This window comes from Dermacentor silvarum, chromosome 2 (assembly GCF_013339745.2).
Source record: "Dermacentor silvarum isolate Dsil-2018 chromosome 2, BIME_Dsil_1.4, whole genome shotgun sequence".
In the NCBI taxonomy this organism is placed as follows: domain Eukaryota; kingdom Metazoa; phylum Arthropoda; class Arachnida; order Ixodida; family Ixodidae; genus Dermacentor; species Dermacentor silvarum.
Window position 1 is genome coordinate 164,225,694 of NC_051155.1, and position 12,060 is coordinate 164,237,753.

Here is a 12,060-nt window from a genome sequence, read left to right on the forward strand (position 1 = left end):
ATAAAGGAGAAAGAAGGGTTCACTGCCATTTTCTAAGTGTGGCTACCATAGCATGGCTGAGACGTCGGTACGTACACGCATGTTCCGGCGCAACGCAGAATCCGCCGGCGACCTTGCCATTTGAGAGAGGGTGAAATTTCCACCACATTTTCTTTTCTTTCTTTTTTTTCGCTCGCGTGCGACATTGAGGGGTCTCTCCTAACCTTTTACTCAATGGTGGTGCCGGAGCAATGCCGGTTGGAGGTGCCGCCGCGTGAATTATTTCGAATTAACGAGATTCGACTGTAAATTGAATGCAAACGTTCCAGCCGCATTCCCCGACTGTCGCATATGCGTGGCGGCTCGGTGCACATGTTTTGCATATGTGCGGTCCTTGAAAATTGGTGCTTTGGTTATAGTGCGGATATTCGCGACTCCGGCGACTTACGTTATAAGCGGTCTACACTGTAGAATGCTGCTGGAAATTTCATTATCTTGAGTTATATTTAATGGGATTGTGAAAAAATTAGCTAATTGTCCCAATTTTTTCGTGTTACAGTGCGGTGGATAATTGCATTTTTTTTTAGATCTAAATATTCATATGCAGGGATGCAACAGCCGAAATAGGATGTGGAGCAATTTTTGGAGCAGGAAAATCGTGGTTTGGAGCACCAAATTCAATATTTGGAGCTGTTTAAAACAGAACGAATTATGCAGAAACTATCGACGATGATTGTCAATGTAAGCAAATAGTCCGAACAAACGAGCAAGCAACAGTCCCAATCGCATGAGCGTTCGTTTTGCACAGCTCTACTTGGCGTTTAATTACCATGTTTTCTTTTTCATTTTTTGGCTTTTGTATTGAGACGTGGCGATATATAGAGTGCGCCTAACTGCATATTCACAGGGTTGCTCATGTTATTGCGCTGTGCTTGAAGTTAAAGCGTCTGTAAACAGCACAGTCATCAAATACTTACCATTCCCTGAAGCAGAAAAGCAGTGCAAGAATTAAGCAGTGCACAGAAAGCAAGCGAGAGAGAACACATGCAATGCGCTATCACATGAAAAGTTTGTACTTGCGGTAGAGAAAGACAGAAAACAGTGCACAGGACAGATAAATTCCTGACCGTCAAGGTGCCAATCAAGTTCAACCTGGTTTCACAGAACATGCATTCGCAAACCTCACTTGCACAATTTCGATTCACACGCTCGAAGCGAGAATTGACAAATGGAGCAACCACTGTGCTCATTAGTTGCGCGCATGATGCTTCATCAACGTCTACGAACAGCAAAGTACCAGAGCTTCGATTCAGGTGAGATGCTTTTTCTTGACGACCAGCAATGAATCTGGGGGGTTGTAATACATGCAGTGCAAGGTTGCTTTAGAGGCTTCAGTCGAAAATTTGAGATCGCACAAGCAATATTTTTGGGTACTTGCTCAGGTCTGAAACGCACAATGCAGCAAAAAGAAGCCTGGCAAAGGTTTTGCCTTCAAAGCAGTACGCCTCATAAGAATACTGTCAGGACTGATATCCAAGGGTGAAATAAACGGGCAAGTGTGGCTTCATTGATTCATGAGGGCTCAGTGAAGTTTGCCCAACAATAATCACTGGACTGTTGCATTTTAGAGCCCTGAACAGTCACACGGTGATGACTGCCGAGCCCCACTAGGCCTGCACAGCATACAGGCACTTTGCAACTGTGCCTCGGGGAAGCTGGCAGACGTGGCTAGTGTTGCCAGATCAGCATGCATTCCCAATATACCCTACTGCGAGTGCCAATCTTGCAATGGCAAGGAAACCATGGAGAATGTAGACTACAAATGTTCTGATCTCCCTGGTTTGTCCTATCTCTGCAGCATTATATGTCGAGTGTTTTTATGTGTTCTTTACAGCATGTACATATACCAGTTTGCTCCCTTTGCAATGCCATTTTGCTCCCTTTGCAATGCAAAATGGCATACATATCTCTTTTGAAGCAAGCAACTATATCTTTCACTTCTCCTGCATGGTGTGCTTCAGTGGCAACTGCTTCCCCACGACACAAAAGAAACCATACAGAAATTTATCGTCCAACACTTATTGCAAAGCAGACAACAAACCACACAGCAGAGGTAGCAAACACACAGCTGCCAACTGTATCGCCTGATTTTAAGAGCAGCTTGTTCATACAGGCATGGGACTCACCCCATTGCTTGTAATGGCCTGCAGCGCCATTCGAGCAATCATCCAAGTCCAGACTATGTGCAGGAATTGTAGGGCGACCAGCAGTGAGTTGAAGATGTAGTAGGCAGCAAACATCTCAATCACCTTCACCGCCTCAAACATAGTGTAGTAGATGACCCTGCAAAAGCCATGCATAGTGCATCACATTCTCTACATATGTTAGCAAGAGGTGGAATACATCTCATACACAAATTCTCAGCTACAACGTGAGCCGGTTTTCTTGTATTTCTCTACTCAAGGTAAAACAAACTTCTCAATGTAACCAACTAAGTGTCGTCACATTGCGACTCCATCGGTCAAAGGATGTTCTACATCCGCTGCCATGGCCATGAGTGGCTTTGGCTAACACTCCCTAGGTTAGATCTTGTACACACACACATAAATACTCTTATGATCAAGTCTGCTCAACGTTCCCGCTTGTCTTATGTTGTAAAACCAGGTACGTTCTTCTTGTGATCGGGTACCCGAGCGCCGTGCGAGAAGGACGGAGCAGCAACGCAATGCGGTGGCAGGCCAACCGCGAGTCAGCTGAGCCCGAATTTGTCGCATCTGCAGATCGCTGTCAAGATACGGGGGGCGCCGCTGCGCAAACTACGCAGTTGCTACCAGAGTACAAGCCCCCCCTCCCTCGTGGGCGATTCGGCTCACCGTCGGACACTTTCACTCGCACATACAGCATACGGCGCGCGGGGACGATGTTATTGCCCTTGGACTTTATATGGAACATTGCAGAAACCACGAAGGTAGAAATGCGCCTGGAGTGGAAACATTCACGGAGTGAAACGTCACTAATTTTTTTTAAATCGCTTATCGAACCAACAGGTGCGTCTTATACACCGGAGCGACTTATATATGTCCCCCCCCCCTCCCCCCCCACCCCCCCGGAAGAACTAACGTTTTGAGGGGGCACGGTGCGTCTTATACAAAAGTGAAAGTTATAGACCGGAAAGTACGGTAAACTCAGGGAAACAAAAGAGTAGTTTGGCATTCGCAGTTCACTCGACAACCTGACAAAGCCAAATGAAGCCAAACGCACTCACGGTCATATAACGCCTGGATTGCTAAAAATGCGCGACCCAGCCTGAGACGAGCCAATCCGGCAAATCCAACATGGCAACGTCCTTCGGTTGCTCGCGTTTAGAGTGTACTAGACTAGTACACTCGACTCGTGTTCGTGGTGGTGCCGGCGGCCACTACCGCGATTCAAGGTGTGTGTTGGTGACTAACTGCTCCCTTGCCGCTTAAATTTCTCGCGTAGTTATATTACAGGGCATAAAAAATGGAAAAAAAAAATGCGGTGCTGTGGCGGCTACTTTTCAGCAGATTTGAGGCCGCGTCCATACAATCGGGATGCGAGAACAATTCGGGAGGCTCCCGGACAATTTGGGAGAGTTGGCAGGTATGCATATGTACATCGCCCACAATGCTGTCTTGGTGAATCCAGTTTTATCGACATCGCCGAAGAAGGGGGGGGCTGGCTGAAGATATGACGTGCATGAGTCGTGCATTCGCAAACGGATACCTTTTACAAGGATTTTAGCGTTGCTGTATGCAGTTATTCTTGTGGGTTATACACATGAATTATTTTTTTTTTCAGGCTGTTGTAACTGTGGGTGCAGTTTATACGCAGAGACATCGGTATGTACAGTTGACTCCCCCTAAAACAAACGCCGCTACAACGAAATTTCCGGCACTACGAAGATTTTTGGATTTCCCGTCAGCTGCCCATAGAAAGTAATAAAAAATAAGTATCTTTGTAATGAAGGCATTTTATTCGGTATTTCCACTTCACTGAACTTTTCGAGAACGAAACTGGGACTGAATCGAAATTGGAACTGCCGAGTAGTCAAATTAGAAGGCCCTTCCAAAGCTGTGATGATCGTATGTCCGCTTGAACAAGGTTCTCGCAAACAAAATCAAATTCAAAGTATCAATTTACGACACTGCAATCTATAGCCACACGTGGTCATCACCCGCCTGAAGAGACTGCACGGGATCACCACAATCGCTGCCGTTTTCTGTGGTGTATGTCTGGTAGAAATGGCTACGCCAGCGAAGAAGTGTAAATTTCTCTCTCTCTCGAGGAGAAGGCACATATGATCGCCAAGGCAGAAAGCAGAAATAAAACATTTCGCAGTTTCGCGCGAAAGGTGGAGCATCGACTGCGATAGCAGATTAGTAGACAGCTATACGAACTAGATAGTTTTATCGGCTGTATGAACTCGTAAACATTTGTTTACTAACTATATTACCAAGCACTGTGTCATGCGTTCACAGGTAAACGTGAACTTATCTTGCTCGATGAGCGCAGAAACTCTGTATCAACACGCTGGAGTGAGAAGGCGCGGCAATAGCAGCGAGCGAATTGACCTCCGTGCCATCTCTCGCTTATTCAACGCGAACTAAACGTCGAAAGGACAGTGCACACGACTCTACCGGCACTAGCTGCACTTTGCCCACATCGCAGATCGCTTTGAAGATGAGGCCTGCACGAGCGTGCACTATGCGTAAGGCGCAGATTGCTTTCAAGATACGGCGGCCGTGCCGCAGCCGCTGTTGTCAACATGATACCAGTGTCTCGTCGTCTGGGGAAAATGACAACCCGCTAGACGCACTGACTCTGGCGACTGCTTTGAAAGTAATGGATTTTGTTTGACCTCATCTTAAATGTTATCAGAGCCCACGGCAATGACATTGCGATGGCTTTTAACGGACTGCGAGACTTGCATAACGCCTTTGCTTGCCGTGAAGCGTAAGAAATCCAGGCTGACCGACTTCTGGAAATAAAACTTCCAGTAAAAACAAGCTTGCCAAGTTTGCTGACTATCATAAATATGCAATGAAATTGAGATAATTCAAACCGCTTCATTGCGACGGTGCATGTGCCGCAAAATGAGTGTTTCGCAGTCGGCCGGGCACGCGTGTTGAGTTAGGCGTCAGCCACAGGGTATGAAAAATGCTGTAACAGCAGCGCGAAATGCATTCTCTCCTGAAGTTGACAATCTATTGACCGTCTACGGTATGTCTCATGCTTTGCCCCCAACGCCATCGCAAAGATTTCCGCGACGATGGTTTCGGTTTCGTTCGCGGCTTTGCCGTTTGGCCAATTTCGCGTCAATGAAGTTCCACCACAACGAAATTTTTCGCATGTCCCGTGAATTTCATTGTAGCGGGACTCAACCGTAGTACCAATTTAGTACAAAGAATAGGGGTGTGCTGCATGCACGCTTACCTGTATGGGTAGAGCCCCAGCCTGGACACCAACCAGCAGATGGTGAACACAGCGAAGGCAGCATCTGCAAGGCGCTGACGTTTTACGTACTTGGCCATTTTAGCTGCCTGCATGAGAGGAAGTGACAGAAGGTGTTCAGCTCTTTTCCTGTGCAGACCGATGGCTTTTACCTGCCACAAACAGGGTGTCGAACTGAAAAGTATTTGGGTTCGGTTTGGGTTCAGACTTCTGCATATTTTCCCTCTCAGTTAAAGGGCAACTCCGGTGATTTTTCGATTTCAACGGATGTCGATGAAATTCGCTGGGTATGTTCCTCTGAACACTTCTGCCATGTTCTAAAAAAATAAGGCTTGAGAGTTGCGCAGATTTTTTACAATCGAATTTAATTAATTGCCTCGAACACCCTACCTTACCTCCTCCTCAGTTACAGGCCACATTGTGTATGTCAGGAGTGTAGCACGCAGAGCATGCCGGGATCATGCAGACGACCGCGACGAGAGCACCACCGTGGACGAGAGCGTGCAGGAGTCGACGATCGTGAGCTAGTGCTTGGCGCGAGATGTTCCTGTTGCAAGAAGTTGCGTTCTCTGTAGACGGGCAAGTAGTGGGGGGTGGCAAGCGGTGTTGCGTTGTTGGCTGCATGGATTTCAGCCCTCGCCATCCGCAAACAAAGTTTGAGCCAATGCCAGTCACGTTCAGCCGATATTAAGCCTATCACAGTGGCCGAGTTCATGCGTCTGCTGCTGGCGGACCTGAGCGACTGATATGAAGCTAATTAAGCCATTAGGATGAAGAAAGCTGCTTCTGTAGTTCAGTTTTTGAGCATACGGATTTGAAATAAACCATTCCTCATTTCGTACAGGGCATCACGCAAAAAGCTAGAAGCGACAACACGACGCGCAATCAACATCCGTGTATACATTGCCCTTCCCGAATGCGGCCAGTCGCACTGGCCGGCGCTTCCCTAAATTAAATGTGACTACGAACATCCATGGGTGTATTTTTACCCATTGTTATGCTGACTAATTATTCAGCTTACAAGGTGCACTGTCTGCCTCGTATCCAAAGTGGGCAGCAAGCGGAGGCCCCTTCGATACAGCATGCGTAAACAACCGTCTCGTTCAGCTGCCAATGATGTCATACGTCACAGCATCGGCGTTTCCGCGAGAAAACTATGCGTTCTCTAAATGAACGATCATATGTGCAATGTCCTATTCTATGTCTACTTTATGGAACACTAATTGTGTGCATAACGAGAATACAAAGAATGATAAGCAGGTTGCACAACAACGCTCCCCTATACTACGGTCTCCCGCTCGGTGTTTTCGAAGGTGTGTGGTCGCTCATATCAGCGCGACCCAGAGTGATGCACACATCTGCTTACATGAACAAAATCTGAGTGTTTTGATATGTTCTGACATTAATTGATGTCACCAATGAGCGGCTATCTCAAGCGAACGACGATTGGTCGCTGTACCTGCCGATGTAAACAAATGCACCGGTCGGTGCTTTGGATTGTCAGCGGCGTTCTTGCAGGATACAAATGCGGAAAGTCGTGCTCCACATTGAGAATACAAAGCGGTTCCCTGAGAAGGGGTAAAACGCATAACACAGCAAGCAGCACGTATAACAATCAGTGGTTAGGGCTACCCTTGGTCTTCATGTTGCAGTGCGATATGTTGCGCATGGGCGCTGGCTCTAGTGGTGGCGGGTCGAATGCGGACGGCGATTCGTGGCTATTGAATTTGTCTGAATCATAACTGTCACTGTTTGACAGATCCGAATGGGTGGTGCAGCTTACAATGTCACCCGAAGGTCTCCGAAGGTCCGGCGCGGTCACGAATAAGCTGAGCGTCCACTCTTCACTGGTATCGTTCGCCCCGCGGGCAAGACAGGCATGCGTTGCGTGCCTTCCCCGCCGGTGGTACACTCGTGACGTCACACGCAGAGGTTCGCTCGGCTGCTTGGTCAAGGTTTCAGTTTCATTTTTGCACTTTTTTGCTTATTTAAAATTATTTTCGAATTTGCGGAACAATTCTCCTATCAGGCGCGTCACAGGAGGGTCTCGGGAACCTAAATATTTTATTAGCTTGACATGGTCAAAAAATCGCCGGAGTCGCCCTTCAAGGTTCCGATGATGATATGTGGAGTTTAATGGCGCAAGGGCCAGGTCTGGCCAAAGAGCGCTATACAAGGGATTGTGACTTGAATAGAACAATGTGGTGCAAAGCATAGATGGAACATGGCTGTATATGTACCTAAAATATAGTCGCTGTAGAGTGCGTAAAATATAAATATATTAACATTATGACAATAACTTGTAAAATGTCCTGTGGTCATAAAACATGAAAGGATGGTATATTAAATCATATATGTGCCAGCAGCACTGCTGCCTCATCAAAAACCTTGGATGCAAGGCTTTCGAGGCACGTGCCACACAAATGCTACTATCGCAGCAGTAGCCTCTGTTGAGAGGTCATGCTACAAATTCATTGGGCTGATTACTTGCAATGAATGAACATCGTGTAAATAGTTAAGAAGTGATTTGCTAGTGAAAAAGAGTCCACATGAAGGAACATTGCCGGATGGAGAGGTATATTCTGTCGGTAAGCTAGAGGATAGTGCTTTTTTTTTCTGCTTGTGTTTCGCGGCACTCCACCAGGACATGTAGGATGGTCAACGTTTCTCCACATTTAACGCAGATGGGAGGCTGGCCACCAGACAGCAAGAATGGGTTTTCTAAGTCGACATATAATTACTTCAGTTCCACGTATTTTTGTTGATGGTCGCCAGTTACCCAATCAAGGCTTAAAATGAAGCTTATTTAAAGTTTCAGTGTCCCACATTCACTGCCAGTATGTTCCCTTCGATGCCTTTGTGGCCAGGCACGCAGCATATCACGACGAGCTGGTTAGATATGTATGCAGTGGAAAGAAGTGAATAAAGTTCTTTGACTATGAGATGTTTACGGAACCTTACTACACTCAGAGTCTGTGAATATGATGGCCTTTCGTAGGTTGGTTTTACTGAAAAGATACTTGTTTCAGGGTGCAAAACAACAGATTCTGAGAAAGATGGACCAAGCGCTGCATAAGAAACGCCAGCATGGAACTTTGATAAGTCAGTATAAAATTCCTGGCATGAGTACTTTAATTGAAATTCTCCGAAGTGCATTCGGATGTGTTCCTCTGGAGCGTTTAAGAGCAGTTAAGATTCTGCTCTGGAGCAATAATATAACGGTTCAAACTGGTTTGAATATGTTCATAACAGTTCAGAATTAAGGAGAATGAAAAGTTTTAGAAAATGTTTTTCAGCCACACCTGCTAATTTTTCAGAGTGACTGATGCACATCAGTGACTGACGCACTGATGTGCATTTGGCCCCTTTAATATCACGCACGAAATTGAACTCACCGTGACTCAAGGTGCAGTGTGATGTTTTTGAAGGCCATAGTAGCTAATGTTTTGAAAACACATTTAATTCCATTTAGTTGCACCTATAACCTGCCTTACCACTGCGTGCACATCACCTGTTGATGGTGAGAGACCTGTGAGGGACAGATATGTTAAGATTTGGCAACGACACAGCACTGTGTGACAGGCATTGCCCTTACAAAGGATTTTCTGTTCTGTACTGTCATGTTCTGCTCTGTCAATGCATATGAACTTGGTAGACACCCGTGGTTGTTGCAATGGACTACCTGCAGACCCGAAACGCTGTTTTTACGACTGTCAGTCCAGCCCATTCGCATGCTCTCAGGTCTGATCACCGATGAAGACTACTGGTATGACCATAACGTCACAACCACACGTCCTTAAATGACCTCACTTCAAGCATGTGCTAAAAATGGACTAACTAAATTGTGGGGCCCTGTAACTGGAGAGTGGGTTATGAGGGACACTGCAGTGGAGGGCTCCGGATTAATTCTGACCAGCTGGGGTTTTTTGAAATTTAAAAGTACAGGAGTATTTTTGCATTTCGCCCCATCAAAATATGGCTGCAGCAGCTGGGAATTGAACCGATAGCATTGTGCACCCAAGCTGAATACCACAGTCACTGAGGCACTGCAAAAAGTGAATGTGAAGAAGATTCTGCCTCCGTGGATGCACTCTTCGATGATAATATCATTATATAAGATATAGTAGACTCTCACATGTTTTTAAACAAATGAAACCTTTTTCCTTCTACATGGACATTGCTTGAGAACTGAGCAGCTTTCATTTTATAGTTGTAACTTGCAACATTAGGTTATTAAATGTCAATGGTTAGTTACACTTCACCAGTGACGATTACACGATTTCTGATGTTTTCCTGTATGGATAATACAGGAAAACGCAATAGAATAATGATTCATTGAAAAAAAAAAAAAAACTATCTCAACTACCGCTGCTTACAAAAATAGTCCTCGCTGAAACACCAGGAGTATCAACTGAATGCTGAGGTGCGCGGCACCCTGGGTGCCTGAAGAAAATGATGTGCAGTACATAGGAAAGCAACTTAATTCGTGTGTAGAGCTAAACTGGCTGATCATTATTCATGATGCATTTGGAAGAAACTTTGGCCACACACCTAAGCAGGCCAGTGAATTGCTTCAAGCGCGAGCATGAAACTGCTGAGAAAAATGTGTGGTGCCTTGTATAGGTGTGATACAGCACCTCGGTGTTGAGAAACATCTACCTTAATACAAGTAGTAGTTGACCAGGACATTAAATTCACTGGCCACAGCTGGCAGTTCTTGAGAAACTGGTGAAACGAAGAGTGAAAATAGGCAAGGCATCATAACACACTGAGAACAAATGATTGAGCATTAAACATCAACACTGGCTGTATTTGTGAGAAAATATCTGGCCATGCTAGCCACTGACTGCTGCCAGTGTTATTGACCAGCGTCTATACAGGGGAACATCCTTGCTTCCACAATAACTTGTGTAATGAAAATGTTTTATCATAACTTTTAAATCAATTCTCTTGTCAAAAGTTCTTCATCATATGTAATAACTTCCATTTATATAGTCATTAATGCTCTCTTCAAATTAAAAAAAAATGTGCACTGATAGTAACTGGCTATTCTGGATGGCTGCTGCCTTGGGCAGGGCAAAAGAAACATGGCCACAACAAAATGTAGAACAAAGCCCTGACAGAAAACATTACACAGCAGCAGCCCTGACAGGGCCCTAACCATTTGGAGGGAGCTCATGGTGTGTTCTTACCTCGAGTGGCACGTCAGCAAAGTCGTGCACAATGAGCACCAGACTGCCTATGCGGTGCAGGTTGCAGGCCCATGACAGTGACAAGAGTACTATGGTGAGGATGTGGTGGACAAACATCTGCCAGAAGTCCTGCACAAGAGAGATGCCCCACCCTCTTGATTCATGCCTTGCACTGACTGCCCACATACATAGAAGGCATTGCATAGGCAAGTGGCAGGCTATGCACGTAACACCAAATGAGGGTTCATGCAAGAAAATATTTTTTACAAGTTTCCAAACTGTATGAGCAAAAGCAAAAATCGACCACGTCAAGATTATGCCTGCTTTCAGTCCCAATATTTACAGCACATACCCCTGAACACTAGCTGACAAAGGAACCAACATGGTGCCTGCTATATTGACATAGTGATATATGGCCGCAGAAGTTACTTTCCTGTGTACCCTCAAGCCAACACAGTTGCATGTTAGAACACCAGAAAACAAATGAGAAAGCTAAGTCACAATGAAGAGAAAGCTCCGAGCAAGAACTGTGCATTGGAGTCGGATGTTTCAGCATGACAATTTTTCCAGGTCCACAATGTCACTTGTACTGGCCAACTATACAGTCAGAAGGTGCTGATGCACCACTTCATTCGCTACTGTTCTTTGCGAGAAACTCTGGAAATGGTAATTACCACAAAAAAACAAATATTCAAATTTTTCTACTAAAAAATACTCCATTTATTGAACAATACATCCTCCCAATTTCATGATGAAATGAACACTAGGAATGCTTCAAAGGTGCCGCCAAAGTTACTTACCTTGCGTTTGGTGTCTATAAATTGTGACATGGTCAGTGACACGTAGAACCCCAGCTCGATCATGTAGTACCACCAGAGGTCATTGGTGACAGACTGCAGCATGGCAGGGAAAAAGAATGCTCTAAACAAGACGCGCTGTAATAGCTGATGCAAAAACATTTTCAAACAGTCACCTCCACGAGTGTAGACATTAAATTCTAACAGCACTCACAAGCTAGCCCACCTGTTTGCAGCACGATAAGCTGGCACTCTGATCAGACATTTCGATGTACCAAAGATACCTGGCACAAAATGATGTGCGACAATGCCTGCCTGCCCCACCCCTTAACCCCGATAAAGTGCGTGCCCCTTGCAACAAATTCGCAGCAAGCCAGCATTAAAAGGTTAAAGCATTGTGGTTGTGCACACACTGCCAAATGAAATGCTCAATTCCATGGCAATTTTGGACAGCTTCATTTGACGAGTGTTAAGGATAAGGCTCTCAGCTCAGGCTGAATGATCCCAATCTGTCAAAGCGGGGAGCTGTCTCCACCTCTGGTCGTCTTGCACATCCACATTCAACATTCCACCGAAAATTTGCTTTGTCACACAAAAACTTTATCATGTTCCTACAC

General features: G+C 45.5%; 2 protein-coding genes across 2 annotated transcripts in view; one reads left to right on the plus strand and one right to left on the minus strand.

Annotated features, from left to right (window-relative positions):
* The window catches only part of LOC119442030 (60S ribosomal protein L27), a 58,480-nt gene that overhangs the window by 26,277 nt on the left and 20,143 nt on the right, over positions 1 to 12,060 (plus strand). The window lies entirely within an intron of this gene.
* LOC119442028 (ceramide synthase 6-like) overlaps positions 1 to 12,060 on the minus strand; it is a 32,778-nt gene that overhangs the window by 10,522 nt on the left and 10,196 nt on the right. The window contains exons 5-8 of the mRNA XM_037706742.2: positions 11,447 to 11,539; positions 10,647 to 10,775; positions 5,437 to 5,543; positions 2,166 to 2,322 (exon numbers count right to left, since the gene is read on the minus strand). Coding sequence (XP_037562670.1) covers positions 2,166 to 2,322; positions 5,437 to 5,543; positions 10,647 to 10,775; positions 11,447 to 11,539 — 486 coding nt within the window. The remainder of the gene's footprint in view (positions 1 to 2,165; positions 2,323 to 5,436; positions 5,544 to 10,646; positions 10,776 to 11,446; positions 11,540 to 12,060) is intronic.